Here is a 17342-nt window from a genome sequence, read left to right as displayed (position 1 = left end):
CGGAAACTCACTGCAGCAGGGAGGGCGGCGAAGAGGACAGAGGGAGGACACGGGTTCCAGAGACTTCTGCTTTTAGGACTCTGGTGGCACAGTGAGCGTGCCCTTGAGGAAGAGGGTTGGGAGGGCAGGGAGCAGTCCACGGGATGAGGCCGTTACCGCCCCCCGGTTCCACGCGCCCTTTTCCCGCGCCCCCGGCTCAGCGGGCTCGGGCGCACCCAGGGTACCCGCCTTCCGCGTCTCCACGCCCACGCGAGTCCCCAGCTCGGCCTCACCCCGCCCAGCGCCGCCGCGTCCCATTCGCCCACCCCGTAACGGTTTCTGGACCGGCGGCCTACGACCCCCCCTCCTCCCGGCTCTCGAGAGCCGCAGTGGCGCGCGGTTTGGAGAGGGGTAGTCCGCCCCGGAACCGACGTGAGCGCCGGGGCGGGGTCGGTGGAGGGGACCGAGGGATCCCCCGCCCCCGAATTCAGGCGGGTCCTCTCCGCACCTCACTCCCAGTCCGGAACACCCCCTCCGCTCCTCCTGACGAGCCCCACGCTAGGTCCCTCCTTAGACCTCCTCGCCAGCCCACCCCTCGGCTCGCTGCTCCTCCCCCTCCGCCCCCGGTCCCTCCGCCCCGCGCGGCTCTCACGCGCAGCCGAATTCCGCGCGCCGCCTCCGTCAGAGCCGAGCCGGCGGCTCCACGGAGCAGCAGCCTCTGCCGCCACAGCCGGGCCCTCCGCTTCCCCTCCCCGTCCCGCCCCCGCCCCTGGAGCCTCAGTCCCTGTCCCCCACCCTCTCCATCCCTCCCTCCTCCTTCCCTCCCCCTCTGCTCTCCTTGCGGCTGCAGCCCCAGCCCGGCCCTTCGGCGGGGCTGCCGGGCGGGCGGCGGCGGCACCATGAGCTTTGAGAGCGGCCACGGCAGCAGTTGGTGCCGCGGGGCAGAGAGCGGGGACGCCGAGCCACCTCCGTCGCCGCCGCCGCCGCCGCCACCGCCACCACCGGGGGAACCGACATCAGTCCCCGCTCCCTCGCGCTACCTGCCGCCGCTGCCCGCGCCGCCTGCGTCCCCCGAGCGCCCCACGAAGCTCGACGAGCCGACGGCGGGGGTGGTCCCGCGGCGCAGGGGCGCAGACGAGCAGCCGCCGCCGCCGCCGCTGCCCCTGCCACCCGCGGGCCAGGAGGTGTCGGTGGCTGGCGACTCCGGGGAAGGTCCGAGGCGCCTTCCAGAGGCGGCGGTCCCCGAAGCGGCGGCGGGGCAGGGCAGCCCTGGGGAGCCTGAGGCCGGCGCGGGCGGAGAGTGCGAGCGGCAGGGCGCCGGCGACCAGCCTGAGACGCGCTCGGTGTGTAGCAGCCGCAGCAGCAGTAGCGGCTGCGGCGGCGGTGGCGACCAGCGTGCCGGGCACCAGCACCAGCACCACCAGCCCATCTGCAAGATCTGCTTCCAGGGCGCTGAGCAGGTAGGGCCCGGCGGGACCCGGGGCAGCTGCGGCGGGGCTCGGGTGAGGATGGTCTGTCTGGTCTCTCGCGACGCCGACCTTTCAGCACCACGGACAGCGCTCGCTTCTCGGCGGCACCGCTGTGTGGCTGGTCTGGTCCCTGGACTGAGGTGTGTACTCTGTGTTCGCCTTTCCATTTCTGTGTAGGCAAATGCAAATGTCCCGGTGACGAATACAGGGTTTGACCTGCACTTTTTTTCCTCTATCTGGTTTTGCAGTTACACATTCCTCAGGTGTTTTAATGATACTGCTGTAAGTATCTTTTATTTACCAAATGGATTTTGGTTTATGCATAGAAACAAACCGATGTCCTTTTTCTACAAATGTATCCTGAGGCAGATTGTCTTAGAATACAAACTGGTGTGAGTCATGTCAAAACCAGAAGGGCAGCGCCTTTCCTTCTTGCAAATTTTGGTGACTTCATCTCATGATGTGACAAGCGTGCTGCACTTATACAGAAGAAATAGGAATGTACTTTTGCCCTGTGAAAGAGAGGCTATTTAGACAACTACGTACTTTGTATTTTATTAGAATCAATTCTAAAATATAAACTCCATTAGAGGTGCATGCGAGTACTCATGGATACATCGGGATAATATATTACTCTTACAAAATGTGTGGTCTGAGGAAACATTAGGTTTAATATTTTTAAAAGTAAGGAAATTGCATAAGAATATGAGGGCTTTCGGGAAATATAGTGCCCCAAGTCAATATTTATGATGCTACCTTTAGAAGAAAATAAAAGCATCAAGCTGTTGCAAGCTGCTTTCTGGGATGCCATGCATTTCTTCTTTAGCAATGATTAAGAATAACTGCAGAGGAAATGCATCTGACCATCCACTTAAAAGTTATTAAAGAGATTTAATAGTACAGCTTTCCCCTAGGAGTATTGGGAGCTACATCTTGCAGACAGTTTGTATGTTGGTAGAACATTTATGTCATAACTCTAAGCAATATTTTTGAAATAGTTTTAAGACTTCAGTTTCATTCTCATCAGAGGTATAAAAATTTACTTTCATTTTCCAGGATACAGTTTGATGCTGATATCCTTCTGGGTAACTGGCTTTGAAAGAGAAGAAAGCAAGTGTTAGATTTTTAAAATAGAGACACAAATATAAACATTCACACTGAGCTGTTTTGTTTTCAGGGGGAGCTGTTGAACCCCTGCCGATGTGATGGGTCAGTTCGGTATACACATCAGCTGTGCCTGCTAAAGTGGATCAGTGAGAGGGGTTCCTGGACCTGTGAACTCTGCTGTTACAGATACCATGTCATAGCCATTAAAATGAAACAACCTTGCCAGGTAAACATTTGTGACATTTTTCCCCCCCTGAAATAATGTTGCTAAACATATGTGCACTTGAATTTAGCTATTACTGGGGTTATTTACATATGCTACTTAAAAACATTTTACACAACTCATGGTAAAATCAAGATTTAGAATTTGTAGAGATGTTCTTTGAGAATTCTGCGACATTGGTATCTGAGAAACTCAAAATACATTTTATCAAATGGTTTCCTTTATTAATTTGTTATTTGTTGATGAAATTGTACCCATCTTTGTTTCTAAAACGAAAGGTTGGTAAAATGTCTTATACTCCAATTAAATCAATTTTATTAGTTAGACATGTTCACAATTTATTTTAGAAACATTTTGTTAATTTAAGCACTGAAAACCTGGATGAGCTCAAGTTATGTAAAACAAGTGCAAGTAAAGGAAAGAAAATCATAAAATCTAATGGTCCATGTTTCTATTTAAAATACCAAATTTAGCCCAGCCAGTGTTGCTCAGTGGTTGAACCAGGAGGTCGTGGTTCGATTCCCTGTCAGGGCACATGCCCAGGTTGTGGGCTTGATCCCTACTGTGGGATGTGCAGGAGGCAGCTGATCAAATGATTCTCTCATATCATTGATGTTTCTCTCTCACTCCCTCTCTCTTCCTCTCTGATATAAATAAAAACATATTATAAAAAATATCAAATTTAGTTTGTATTGAGCAGTATAAAATAGGTGAAATTTTTATTCTTTGCAGATGAAATCTGAAAGCTGAATTATTACTGCATTAATAATTTAAATCTCATAGTTTTTAATTTATGTATCCTTCACATAATTTGCAATTAATTTGCATCTTTGATTGTCACCAGTTAAGGCATGATTATCAGGCATGAAATGAAAATATCAATTTTTTCAAGCTGACCTAAGGCTTGTAAGTAATTTGAAAAGAAAAAGAATAACTAATGTGGATGAGTGATGTTATCATGCTGAAGATAGGCATGAACCTGACACATCTTCCCAGAACTTCTAATTGATTGAGCTCTTTGGGTATAAATTTGTGGATCCATCATAGTTGTCTTGAAAAACAGATGGAACCATGTCCAAAGGTCAGAATATGAGTAGTATAATTGAATCTACAATAATTTTGTGAATTAATATGTGGAAATGACAAATAGAGAGCTTTGGGGCTCTAGTGAAAAATCTCATGAAAAGTGCTGTAGTTGCATGTTCAAGAGCTGAGCTAGAATACCAATATTTTAAAAGCTTAAACTTACCCTACTCTGTACTAATTCATTTGGGATGATTACTTTTGAAGAAAGTAGATATAGATCCTTGATATAATTTTAAATTGTAAAAGAGACAATGTGCTGGGGCAAAAATACAATTTACTAATAATTCTAATAGTATAGCAAAATGAATTAATTACAACTATACTTTGCTTATTTAAGAAATATTTAATAATTATTTTAACAAAAGCAATTTTTCCAGAGTATGTATATGAGATGGCCAAAAAAATCCAACCAAAACAATAAGCAACCAAAACAATAAACTAACCCAGTATTAAGGATTAATTTTATGACCTATGTAAATACTACCATGATCTGTAACCTGATCTGTTTATTTTAGTGACCTAGAAAATAATATTTAAAAACAAAGTTGATATGAGTGTGATGATAGCTTAGATCATGCCAGAGAAAAGAGCTTTCCAGGACTGCAGGGTATGTATGTGAAGCTCAATCCTCTTAATGGACAGAAATCAGTTATAAAGTTCCCGAAGTGTGGATCCTTATACCTGGGAGTAGTTTATCCTCAATGAAGTTTGAATAATTGTCAGACATTTCTGTTATGAATGACCCATAAATGGAGCATTTACTCTGATTTTTTGGTTTTCTCCTGTGCTGCTGTGAGGTCAGTTAGCTTTAGCATTTATTACAGTCACTGTGGTATGGCAGACATCGAATAAGCAGCATGTTGTGGCCCTCACCTTCACTTTCCACATCCTTCTGTCCCAAGTATAGAGCCCTCACATAGCTTTGAGCGGGTGGTTTCTTGGACGTAAAACTGATTAGAGAATAAATAATAAGAGAGAACATTTTCTGAGTTCTTACTCTGTGCCAGGCACTGTTCTAAGTGCTCTACATGTATGTACCAATATTGATATTTAATCTTCATAACAAACCTAAGAGATAGGGAATATTACTATCTCTACTTTACACAAAGGGAAACTGAGGCACAGAAAAGTAAAGTAGCTTCCACTTGATACATATCTAGTAAAAGGCAAAATCAGGATTCAAACTTAGTCTGGTTCCTAGGTCCATGGTCTTAGCTGCCATGCTTTATACTGGAAAGGGTTCTTCTCAACTCCATCGTAGCCAACCTCACGTTTTTGAGTCAAGCAGCAACTGGTTTCAACCTGGTCTCTAAGATGGTCTAGAAAGGCATTGGCTGTCTATTGCTGCATAGCAAACCATCTCAAATAATCAGTGGTGTAAACAACTATCATTTATTGCCCCTTTGGGTTGATGGAAATCAGCTGGGAGGTTCTGCACATGTGGCATCATCTGGACCTGACTTCATCCAGAGGTCTGACTGGATTGAGACATCTAGGAGGGCTTACTCATTTCACTCATTCTTGGTGCTGGCGGTTGGCTGAGAGCTCAGTTGGGGCTGTCAACTAGTGCTTCAGTTCTCTTCCTATGTGACTTGGACATCTCACAATATTGGGTTGGGTTCCAAGAAAGCAGAAGTCACAGATCTTAAGGCCCAACCTTGGGAGTGACTGTTTCGTGTCTGCTGCTTTCTCCTGATTAAAGCAAGCCACAGGACCAACTCAGACTCAAGAGAAGGGAAAATGGACTCTACCTCTGGGGTCTGCCCTTTTAAAAAAAGAGTAGCTATCTTTAATTTACCATAGGAGCTAGCTTCTGAAATGGCTCTATTTACTTACCCTGGTCTCTGCATTTGGTCCAGACTGGTCAGCAGGCACCCACCATAATTTCTCTCCCAGGGCTCAGAAACAGAAGATTTAGAAAAATGAATGAAAGGTTGACTCCCTCAGCAGTGCTAGACCAATATCCTCAAGGATTTTCAGAAGTGATTATTATCATTCTGTGCCTCCTGCTGTGCAAAGGGACCTGGGAACAGGAGGGAAAGGAGCAGTTAGCCAGGAAGCAGGTGTGTGTGAGGGAAATATGCTGCCATGAGTCTACAACCTTAGTTTTACTTGTTTTTCTCATTGAGATTAGAAGTCTTTGAACATTTGGGTCTAAACCTACCCATTTCATGGGATTTCAGTGATGCTCAACAACATGACCCAATAGAAAACTGATGTATCTTCTATAACATTTTTAAATGTTAATTGCTGTATTACTAGCAGTAGAAGTTAATTAAGACATTTGAAGTAATTAACATTCATTCACCCTCCTACCTATTTCTAGAATGTATTTTATTGATTAACATAGTCAAGATGATGCATTAATATTAATGTACGAGTAAAAGTCAATTCTGTTTTGAATCTCATAGTGTGGCAAAAAATTTGTAAAATGTAAGAACACATAAGATCAAAGATATATTTTAGATGAAGTTTGTGAATGCTTCAATACTTTGTCAAGAAATATAGGTGCTTGAAGAGATAATATTTACTAGATAAAGTATTATACGGGAAACTTCAAACTTCCTGTGCGAAACGAACTGTATTTTCTAAACATAGAAAATACAATGTAAGTGGATGGTAAGAGCTGTATTACCTTGGGACAAGTTACTTTAACTCCTTGTGCCTCAGTTAATTAATCTTCAGAAGATAATAATGGCACCTATTTTATACATTATTTGGAGAATGAAATACATAAACATATGTAAAGTGCTTAGAATTGTCGTAAGTGTTTCCCTCCACGTCTTGTGTGGTTCAGGGTTCGGGTCTGGAAGAGGAGCCGCACAACAAATGAAAAAGAAAAGACAGGAGATAATTTGGGAATAATGGGGGACCAGGCGAGCAAGTCCAACTCAAGAGGAAGGACTTCACTGTGCTCAGGCCTCACCAAGCTTTTTATACTTAGAGGTAAACAAGGTAGTGGTTACCATAGTTACACAGTTCTTGTGAGTTTCACTTGTTTACACTGTTCTTGCACTTCCTCAGCCCATTAGCTTCCCAGATAAGATCTAGGGAGTGTTATAAGGTCAAGCTTAATTATGCTAAGAGGACTGTGCCCTTTAAGCTAGGACTTGTTTGTGACTTTGCCAGCAGGTCAGTCCAAGGCTTAACCCTATATCCGTTTCCCACAAGAATAGTGCCTGGCCCATTTGAATGTTGGCTGTGATTATTATTACCTGTTCAAACAGATGGCGACCTTCAGTTGCTCTCTGCAACGATGCTCACTGGCCCCTGTGGTTTTCTTCAGGCTCCTGTCACCTAAGTGAAGTTAATGACTCCTCTTTTCATTTCATTCTTTTTTGCTCCCTTTTCCTGTAAGAGCCCATCTAAGTTTCTGGCCAAACTTGTTACTGTAAATAATGAATGGACCAGCATTTTAAAAATCAGGTTTAATGAGATATAGTGGTCTCAGCACAGGGGAGCATATTTATTCTCCAGATGTCCCTCCCTGTGGGACTCTGGGTCTCTGCTGGAGGTATGAGACGCTTTTATATGTGGCCAAGCAATAGGTCAGTGCTATTCAGCCAGCTCAAGCAACCTTGGTTTGTTTACACTTTGGCAGGAGGTGGGGGAGCCCAGAGACCCCTGGGGGTAGCCATGAAGGGGCACAGACAGGTGACCAGGCATCAGTCCTGAATAGTGGCGTCCATCAGATTTCCTTCCTCCTCCTTTGTTGCTCAGAGCACGAGAGGAAAGGGCTGGGAAGGGACTTGCCTGGGAAGGGATGGAGACTTACAAGTAGGCCATGTACCTTGCAGAGATTAGGCCCCTGGCCATTTTTATTAACCTCTAACATTTTTATTAGCCTTCTTAACTGCTTTTCCTTTGAACACTTATCATGTGCTGTCAGCAACAGGTCTCACAGCAGTGAGAATGACAAGAGAGTCTCCTAGGAAGGAGAATAACTTGAGAGTATTTTTCAGTTTTACCCATATTGTGAAAGCCCTGGGATTCATCATGACAGTTTTGAATTAGAGAGGAAGTTGGCACCAGGTAGGTTCATCTTGGCAAAGGTTCTAAGATACAGCTTCTGGATGTATCTGTAACGTCTTTATAGAACTTTAATTAACTTCTTGAGGACCCTGGCATCATTATTTTCCTAATAGGGCTCTGTCATGAAAGGGGTATTTTCACCTTCAGGAGTGATTAAGTTGTTCTCATGACAGAGCTGATGCACTGGGAGAGAAGCTGACAAATTACCCCTGAAAATTGACTATGATTAGAAAATGTATTAAGAAAACATCAGAGCATGAACCTTATCAGTATCGCATGCTGTCATTTGTAAAACTTCAAGGCATTTGCATTTTACGGATTAAAATGCCTGCATGCATACAACCTCCAGCCACCACTTTTCCCTTTTCTCAGTTACTAATGTTCTCTGTGGGTTTACTAGCAAATGGCAAGCTGAGGGGAAGCTTTTCATTGCCATGGCTGAACAACTGAGAAACAATGTTACATGTAATATTTAAATGCATATACTGGCAGATTTTATGGTATTTAAATGTCAAAATAAAGGACATATTACAAAGCAGTTCGCTTGCCTTTAAAAGTATCTGTTTTCATTTGCTTACTAATTTTTAAAACATAAATGTTCATTTTACTCACTAGAGAGATTAATGATTCTCTACTGAATAAAATATGGAAATTATTCCCTGCCTACTACTTCTAGCTGTCTTATTTATTGTATAGGCTACATGATTTTACAGTTTGTCTTAAAGTCAGATGGTTCTGAGATGGTATTAAAAAGAGTGGGAGTCCATGTAGGGCTTTGTGTGTGGTGTTTGCGTTTACACTTTAGAGAAAGAGAGGATTGAGGATGATGTCCCAATGGATGATACTCTCTAGAACTTTCTTCTCCACGTGTATCTGCTTTTCCACGTGTATCTATTTACCTAGCTCTTTTTAGTGCATGTCCCTTTGACACCTTTCTCTTTGTTCTTTTGGTTCCTTCACTCAGCTGCCTGTAGGAGAAAGAACCTCTTCCTGGGTAGAGCTGGGCATTCTTACTGGTCAAAGAAGTTAGAGGGGTAAGATTTGGGAGTGATTGGGCAGAGGAATCTTGTGGTGGCTCCAAAAGGTCGTCATCTGATAACATTTATCTTGTTATTTAAACCAAAGGTCAGCAAATCTTTTCTCTGGGTAGTAAATATTTTAGGTTTTAAGGGCCACCCTAACCACTATCCCAGTAGAAAAGCAGTAATAGACACTATGTAAATGAATGACATGTTTGTGTTCCAATAAAACTTTAATTGTACACCTGACATTTGAATTTCGTATAACCTCGGTGCATCAGGAACTAGAGTCCTCCCTTTGCTCCTCCTTCCCCCAACCCTTTAACATTGAAAAGCTGCTGGACAACACAAAAACAGGTGGTGAGCTGGATTTGGCCCACCTGGATTTGGCAGTAATTTGCCAACCTCTGATATAAACAACTGGCATATTGATATGGACTTAGGTGCTTTCTTTTTTTTTTTTTTTTTTATAATTTTCACTGTAATTTTATTTTATTTATTTTTTTATTTTATTTTTTATTTTTCGCTTAAAGTATTACAAAGGGTATTACATAAGTGTCCTTTTTTCCCCCCCGCCCTTGACAAACCCCTACCCTCCCTTACCCCCCAGTGTCTTATGTCCATTAGTTATGCTTATATGCATGCATACAAGTCCTTCGGTTGATCTCTTACTCCCCTCCCTCCTGCCCCCCAACTCTCTCTGGCCTTCCCACTGCAGTTTGACAATCAGTTTGAGGCAGCTCTGCCTCTGTATCTATTATTGTTCAAAAGTTTGTAATGGTCTTTATTATCCATGAATGAGTGAGATCATGTGGTATTTTTCCTTCATTGACTGGCTTGTTTCACTTAGCATAATGCTCTCCAGTTCCATCCATGATGTTGCAAATGGTAGGAGTTCCTTCTTTTTAACAGCAGCATAGTATTCCATCGTGTAGATGTACCACTGTTTTCTAATCCATTCATCTACTGATGGGCACTTAGGCTGTTTCCAGATCTTAGCTATGGTGAGTTGTGCTGCTATGAACATCTGGTTACATATATCCTTTCTGATAGGTGTTTCTGGTTTCTTGGGATATATTCCTAGTAGTGGGATCACAGGGTCAAATGGGAGTTCCATTTCCAATTTTTTGAGGAACCTCCATACTGCCTTCCATAGTGGCTGCACCAGTCTGCATTCCCACCAGCAGTGCACAAGTGTTCCTTTTTCTCCACATCCTCTCCAGCACTTGTCGTTTGTTGATTTGTTGATGATGGCCATTCTGACAGGTGTGAGATGGTACCTCATTGTTGTTTTGATTTGCATCTCTCGGATGATTAGTGACTTTGAGCATGTTTTCATATGTCTCTTGGCTTTCTGAATGTCCTCTTTTGAAAGGTGTCTATTTAGATCCTTTGCCCATTTTTTGATTGGATTGTTTATCTTCTTTTTGTTAAGTTGTATGAGTTCCCTATAAATTTTGGAGATTAAGCCCTTATCAGATATGACGTTGGCAAATATGTTTTCCCAAGAGGTGGGTTTTCTTGTTGTTTTGTTGATGGTTTCTTTTGCTGTGCAGAAGCTTTTTATTTTGATGTAGTCCCATTTGTTCAGTTTCTCTTTAGTTTCAACTGCCCTAGGAGCTGTATCAGTGAAGAAATTGTTTTGGCATAAATCTGAGATTTTGTTGCCTTTGTATTCTTCTAGAATTTTTATGGTTTCCTGTCGTACATTTAGGACTTAGGTGCTTTCTAACCTCTTAGAAAGTTCAGTGAGTGAAGTGTTTTACAATTTTCATATGTTTCTTTGTAATTTTCAGTGAAGTCATTATAAGCTTATGCCATTCACAAAATGGTGATAGTGTAGCTCTATAACAACATGCTATCAGCTCCTTAATTTTAAATATTAACAGCAGTGTGTCTTCTAAATAGTTTTGTGATTGTCTCAGTCTGAAATCTGAAATTTCCAGTAGTTTCAGTTGTCAGAAGCAGAAGGCAGGGACATTCAGAATAAGCCCTCGGTGTCCCTGGAACAGGCTGCCCTCTCCTTTCGGGAAGTTTTGGATGCATTTAAGCAGGTGCTCCCAGGTTCTCTGCAGCCCAGCAGGAGTGCTTAGGATATCTTTTATAAATGTGTCAAGATGGTACTATTTTCGTTTTCTTGGTGTTTCCAGGTTTGCCTTCTAGGCGGCAAGCATAGTAGTGAGTAGGACAGATTTTAGAACAAATTGTAGTGAGTGGGACAGATTTTAGAACAAATTATGTAACGCAGGTCAGGAGAGCTTGAGATGCACTTTCTTGGTCACTTTGTGGGCGTTTAGTGAATATTTGTGGTATGAATGCATGAATGAATGTTTTCATAAAGTAGAAAGAATCAAGGGGGTCATGTTCCTATTTCTGCAGTGAGAAAAAGACTTAAGGAAATCAAGTTGCATTAATTGCACACACATTTTCCCGTCTACTGGCTGTCCATTTTCAACTTACTCCTAAGTTGATCTTCTAATAATGCTATTGTGATTCTGCCTGGGCAAATATATTCGGTTCTTAGACCACAGGAAAAAGCCTTAAGAGCGGGACCTATTTTTAAAAACCTAGAATTGAAAAACAAAAGTTTCCAGTGAGACATATCTGCTCCTTTCAAAAAATGAAATGTCAGTGGATGCGAAATTACCCGCGTGTGACACGCTTGCTTTCTTGAGGTTGTCACTGGTTGAAGGATTTCATTTAGCGCTTGTTCATAGAATTCAGATAATTTGTTGGACATTTTACTGTATGATCATGGGTATAGATGAGCTGCTAAGAATGTCTACTGGGAATCATTTTTTTTTGGTGTGAAATCTGCCACCCGGCTGAGAACAAGGTGATGTGTTTTCTTGATGAGTGGTTTGTTTGTACAGTTGTAACATAACTTCAAACATGATTCTCCACTGGCAAATGCAATACTCCAGCACATGCATCCAGAGAACTGACTGTTTCCTCCTTGCTCATTTCCTGCTTTGCCTTGGCGTGGCTTTGCTGTGATGAGACTGATGTTTACCGAAAAGGTTGGAACAAAGGAAACTGGCTTCCTTCTATTTTTGGATCTTCTAAGAGTAGAATAGGATGACTCTCAGAGCCAAGCAAGAGTACTTCCGACCTTTCTGAGTGGCAGGGAGTGGACTGATGATGAGATAATCACCTACAATTACGAGTAAATGGATGGCTGACACTGAGGACTCAGCCAAGAAAAACGGCATGTGACTTGTGCTTTCTGTCTCCTTGGATATTTGACAGCGTCTTCCCTGTGGGCATAAGTCATGGTTCGATAGCTGTTCTATGTGATTTACCAAATGAAATCCCACAGAAGTAGAGGCGGACTGGGAGCAGTCACGTGGGAAGACGTGAAGAAACCTGGAAGCGTTACTACCCGGACAAAGTCAATAAGAGAACTTAGTGGGGATACATTTCTTATTCCAACCTTACTTAAGGTGTGGCATGCTCTGAAAATTACCTAAAAAACCTGCTCTTTCTCCAGTTTTTATCTCTTTGAAATAGTTCATTGTGACTGATGACACCTGGGCCATGTCTCTTTATCTTAGTAACAGAGTTCCATGGCCTTAATGTGCCTTTTAGTTTTGTTTCTCATGTTGGTATGCTAATTATGTGCAAGTGGCCAAGGCTTAATTTGGGCACAGGGGGCCCTCCCTATGTGCATGTAGCTCTTATTACAGGAGCCCTTTCGTCCCCCAGCACTCCTTTGTTATATATGGACTTGCAGTTGTGCCGTGACTCATTTGTGTCATGACTTCGAGTCACAGAATAGTTCACATAAATAAGGAACTATTTCAAGAACTGTACATGCCTTGGTTTGTTCAGCCCATTTAAAAAGAGATGTTAAAAAGCACAACCTCTCTCACAACTATCAGTGGATTTTACTTAATTTGTGTGGAATAACATTCCAGAAACCACATGAACTAGTTTTGCTTCTTTCTCTGCCTCCAATCCCCCGTATTAATTTCTTTTCTATGTTACATTTGCAGATTTTTAACACAAATGTGCATGTAAGTGCCCTCTATTAATTTAAAGGAAAATATAGAAAATAAAAAGCTTATAGAATAGAAAAGAGCACAGGATTTTCCAGGCATATATTGGGCATTCAGTAAATATTTGTTTTGTCCTCTCCCTTCCATCTCTTCCTGGTCTTGACAACATCACACCCTTATTTTGGGAGGGATGGGCTGGCAGATGGGAGGTTTCCAGGAGGAACCTCCAGTCCTTTGGAAAGAAAGTAACAATAAAGGGTAATCATCCTTACCTACATTGTGTTCTCTAGGACCCAGCATGCCCAAGTTCAAATCTGGAAGTGGAAGGAAAATCTTGAATGCAAAACCATCTTTCATTGCTCTCAAATTGTCTTTCTTTCCCTTCCATGGTAGACTTTGGGTCATACTGCCATTGCTTCTATGAAAGTCATTTCACATATAGACAAGACTTTCCAGCAGTTTTAGAAGTACTAGTAGGAAGTAGAAAAATGTGAAGCCAACAAGAGTAGAACCAATTGTACTAAAATTTGTTGGGTAGCTTTGGGTGACACATGGTTTGTAGACAGTGGGGGTAGATTTTGAAACCTTTATGAGTAGTTTAGTGAAACATGTAAGAATCGGGGACAAGTCTTGCTACTTCCCGTCTGTCTATTCTCTCTCTCCTGCACCCTACTACGACTAAAGGTAGTATTGGTAGCAGAAAAGGAAATTTGAGAGAGAAATATGTTGCTTCATTTTGGACATGATTAAGCTCCCCTAGAGTAAACTTTTGGAGAAGAATACTAACCATTCTTTGAATTGCCTGTGGGAAAAATTTCAATGCTGAGTGATGATGAATGCATGGAGATAACATAACAGCATAGTGATGGATTAATGTGTGTTTATTTTTGGTCTAGAAAATGATTTTTTTCATGTCAAGGGAGAGCCACAAAATATTTTATCTTTGTTTTTCTACTGTGAATTACATAAACAATACTTTCTTATTGGTTATTTTTTTTACTCATTGAACAAATTTACCAGTACTATTTAGCAGACACTGTTCTAGAAGCGATAGCTACAGAGTTTGTTAAAAGGGGACGTCTGCTTCTAAATTTAAATTGTTGACAGTGAGGGTCAGGTAGTAAACAAGTAGATTGTGTTAATAACTGGGTGATTAACAAAGGATATGCTAGAATGAACCATGTGATATTGGATCAGAGTGTGAAACATCAGTGTAAACTCATGTTTTGCTTAGTATAGATACAAATGGTTACATATAAAAATATTTATAGAGATGTGCTTAGTCATGGGTTAGTATACAAACATGCATTTCTCAGGCCTTAGAGTGACACTCCAATAATAAAAAGCTTACCTAGCACTAGATCTTGGAACATATCCTCTGAAGATAAGGAGAGACTACTGTAAAAGAATTAGTAAATTAATTAGTAAGTCCTAAGGAAAAAAAACATTGGACAAAAAAGGGGACAGGAAATGTCAAGAAGGGTGGAAAAATTTTTAGATTAGGGTGGTTAGGTAAGGCTGGCAATCCTTGATCTTTGACATTGGCAGAAATTATTCATCTGTGGCTTTTTAGAAATAGGGTATGTTGGTGAATGTTTACCATGATTGGTTTTCCCACTGAAGCACATTTCATTCCGAGTTTTCTGTGAGTGAACTGGAGAGGTCACTATTGATAGCCTACAGTTTTATAATGTGCTTCAATATATTAAATGTATCAATAGGGGGCCCAGTTTTCTTGACCCATTTGTATATCCTGGATATTATTGTGAGTATTCAAGACATTGGTTTTTAAGAATACAGTCAGACAGACTAAGGGAAAAAGACTAGTAAGAAATGTATAATAGATTCTAAGAATGACAGATGCTCAATTTGTTCTTCCTGAGTTATTTAAATTATTTATGTGGCCACATTCACTGTTCAATCTACAGAATTATCAAGAGGTTAGGGTTGAAATAAAAGCCATCACATATGAGAAATGTGGCCTATTTTGGATTTTAATTAGTTTTATATTGATTTTTATTAATATACTAATAATAAAACAAGTAGAAAGCTAATATTGGGCTTATTTTTTTCTTGGACAAGTACATTTTTTTTTCTGTTAAAAAACACATTTTATGAGATGGATTGTTTTTAAGAGAAGCTCTATCGTCTTACTGGATGTCATCTAGGAAACTTGGCTATTTGGAGAATGAATGTTTCAGGCTGTAATTCTCAAGGTAATGTAATTGGTCTTGTACATGACATGGCCACTATGAAAGTCATGCAATGACTTACAGAGGGGAAATGACTTTTTATGTTGCCCCCGGAGCTATAGAAATTGACATTTGGACTTCCAAAATCTATTTGAAATAAATGACTTCCATTAATCAGTGCACTGAGATACTGGGCAGCCCATCTTTTTTGCATTTCCATCATTGGCAGAGAATCTGAACATAAAGGAGTTTTGAAGGGTGAAGAAGACTCCTTCCTCCTCTCAGAAAACATTGAATAATATGGGGACATTTTGCTTGAGTTCATGGTACTTAGTTAACCAAAATGGAGTAATCAGTTCCCCAAATTTGATGTGAAATGTCATCCGTAACTTAAAACCTTTAGCTTTCAAAGGCCATAAGCATAAGCAGGTTATTAAGAATCTTTTATTCAGGAGACAAATGATGATAATTTCATGGTTATTGATGAACAAACACAGGAAGGAAATAGATCATGCTTAGGGTAAGTGTTATTCATGGGGCCCCTGTCTGGGTTCCCAGTATTTGCTTGATTGCCTTAGCAGTAGACTCATTTAGATCAACTGTTAAAAGTTCAAAAACTTTCAAAAAGTTCGAAGACTTTCAGTCAGTAGCAGCAGATTTTGAGGGTTTATATATTGGTGGTATCCCTTTCTCCAATTAGATGTCAGGAGAGCTTCACTATGCAACTCTGCCCTCTAGTGTTTCCTGTTAACTAGTCATGTCCTTCAAATTTGACCCATGGTGCACTAGGTTAGAGATATTGCTATATATATTTTATCTTGTTTGAAAATAAATTTGGTCCAGGCTCCACTTACTTAAAAGGTTTGGATATCTATTATTGTTCACATAATTTGTTTCAAAAAAAGATGCCTTTTAAAAAAATATACTTAGCTTTTGATTAAATCTAATGTTTTCTGTTTTCTTTATTGTACTTTGCAATTTTTGAGGGTTTGATTTTAGTCTGTTCAGAGATTTTGAAAAGCTACTTCTTAAATAGTTTAAGAATATAAAGTGTGTAAACTCAAGCAGAATGTTAAATCCATTTAAAGTTATTTTAGGGATTGCATTCAAATTTTGATTGCCTACTGACTATCTGGAAGCAACAAGTTTAAATTGAAGATAATTGTAACAGCTAGTGGTTTCTGCCAAAATATTTGTAATATATTGAAAATTAAGTATTTTAGATATTTTTGTTAAATAAGACAAAAAGAATATCCCTTATTTGAATTCATGTAACTAAAAATAACCATTGACCAAATATTGGGGCAGTTTGGATATTTGAAACAGAAACAGTAATTGCATTTTGGTTTTTATTTGGCTTTAGTTTTCTCAAAGAGCAACTTTTATTTTGCTTAGGACAACATTTTTAAAGAGAATTAGATGAGAAGCAATTTTCATGATGTAAAACTTATGGACTATATTTGAAAATGAGGTTTTCAATTGCCGATTGTTTTACTAATGGCAAGCCATCTCGCTTGAGTGGGAAAAAATTTCCAAGCAGCTTAAGTTCTTAGTTAACAACTAGAGGAACCTCAATTAAGTAGTAACTATTGAGGCACCCACCGGCCACCTGCGAAGATTCGTGTTGGTGGGAGGTGTGGAGAATGAGTCTCTGGCTGATTGTGAGTCCCTAGGAAAAGCTCTGTACCTTGGAAATAACTGGGACTAACACAGAAATAGAGGAGGGACCAAGGATATATATTCTATATAATAGAAGCCTAATATGCTAAGTGTCTGGTTGTCTGGTCATCTGTTCAACCAATCAACGCATAATATGCTAATGATATGCTAAGGCCGCTCAACTGCTTACGGTGACATGCACTGACCACCAGGGGGCAGATAGTCAACCGGTCGACAAGTGGACTAGTCACTATGATGTGTATTGACCACCAAGGGGCAGTCGCTTGCTGCTGGAGTCCTGACGATCGGGGACTGAGCTAGATGGGCCTGGCATGCCCTGGAGCCCTCCCGTGGTCCCTCCTGGCTGGCCATCCTCCCGAGTTCCTCCCCGGCCCAAATTGTGCACCGGTGGGGTCCCTCAGCCTGGCCTGTGCCCTCTCCCAATCCAGGACCCCTCGGGGATTGTTGGCAAGCCGGTTTCTGCCGGATCCCGCAGGCCAGGCTGAGGGACCCCACTGGTGCACAAATTTTATATGTGTGTGTGTATATATATATATACATATATATATATGTATATA

At 41.4% G+C, this 17342-nt stretch overlaps 1 protein-coding gene across 1 annotated transcript in view; it reads left to right on the top strand.

The window, feature by feature from the left end:
• The first annotated feature begins 791 nt into the window (after window positions 1–791).
• MARCHF11 (membrane associated ring-CH-type finger 11) overlaps window positions 792–17342 on the top strand; it is an 85908-nt gene continuing 69357 nt past the window's right edge. The window contains exons 1-2 of the mRNA XM_070411428.1: window positions 792–1439; window positions 2626–2781. Of these exons, the coding sequence (XP_070267529.1) occupies window positions 879–1439; window positions 2626–2781 (717 nt within the window). The 5' untranslated portion in view covers window positions 792–878. The remainder of the gene's footprint in view (window positions 1440–2625; window positions 2782–17342) is intronic.

The sequence above is a fragment of the Myotis yumanensis genome, unplaced genomic scaffold (genome assembly GCF_028538775.1).
Source record: "Myotis yumanensis isolate MYYU_CA2020_CCGP unplaced genomic scaffold, mMyoYum1.0.hap1 SCAF_4, whole genome shotgun sequence".
Lineage (NCBI taxonomy): Eukaryota > Metazoa > Chordata > Mammalia > Chiroptera > Vespertilionidae > Myotis > Myotis yumanensis.
The sequence above is the reverse complement of the archived record's forward strand: the minus strand, read 5'-3'. Positions and strand labels throughout refer to the sequence as shown.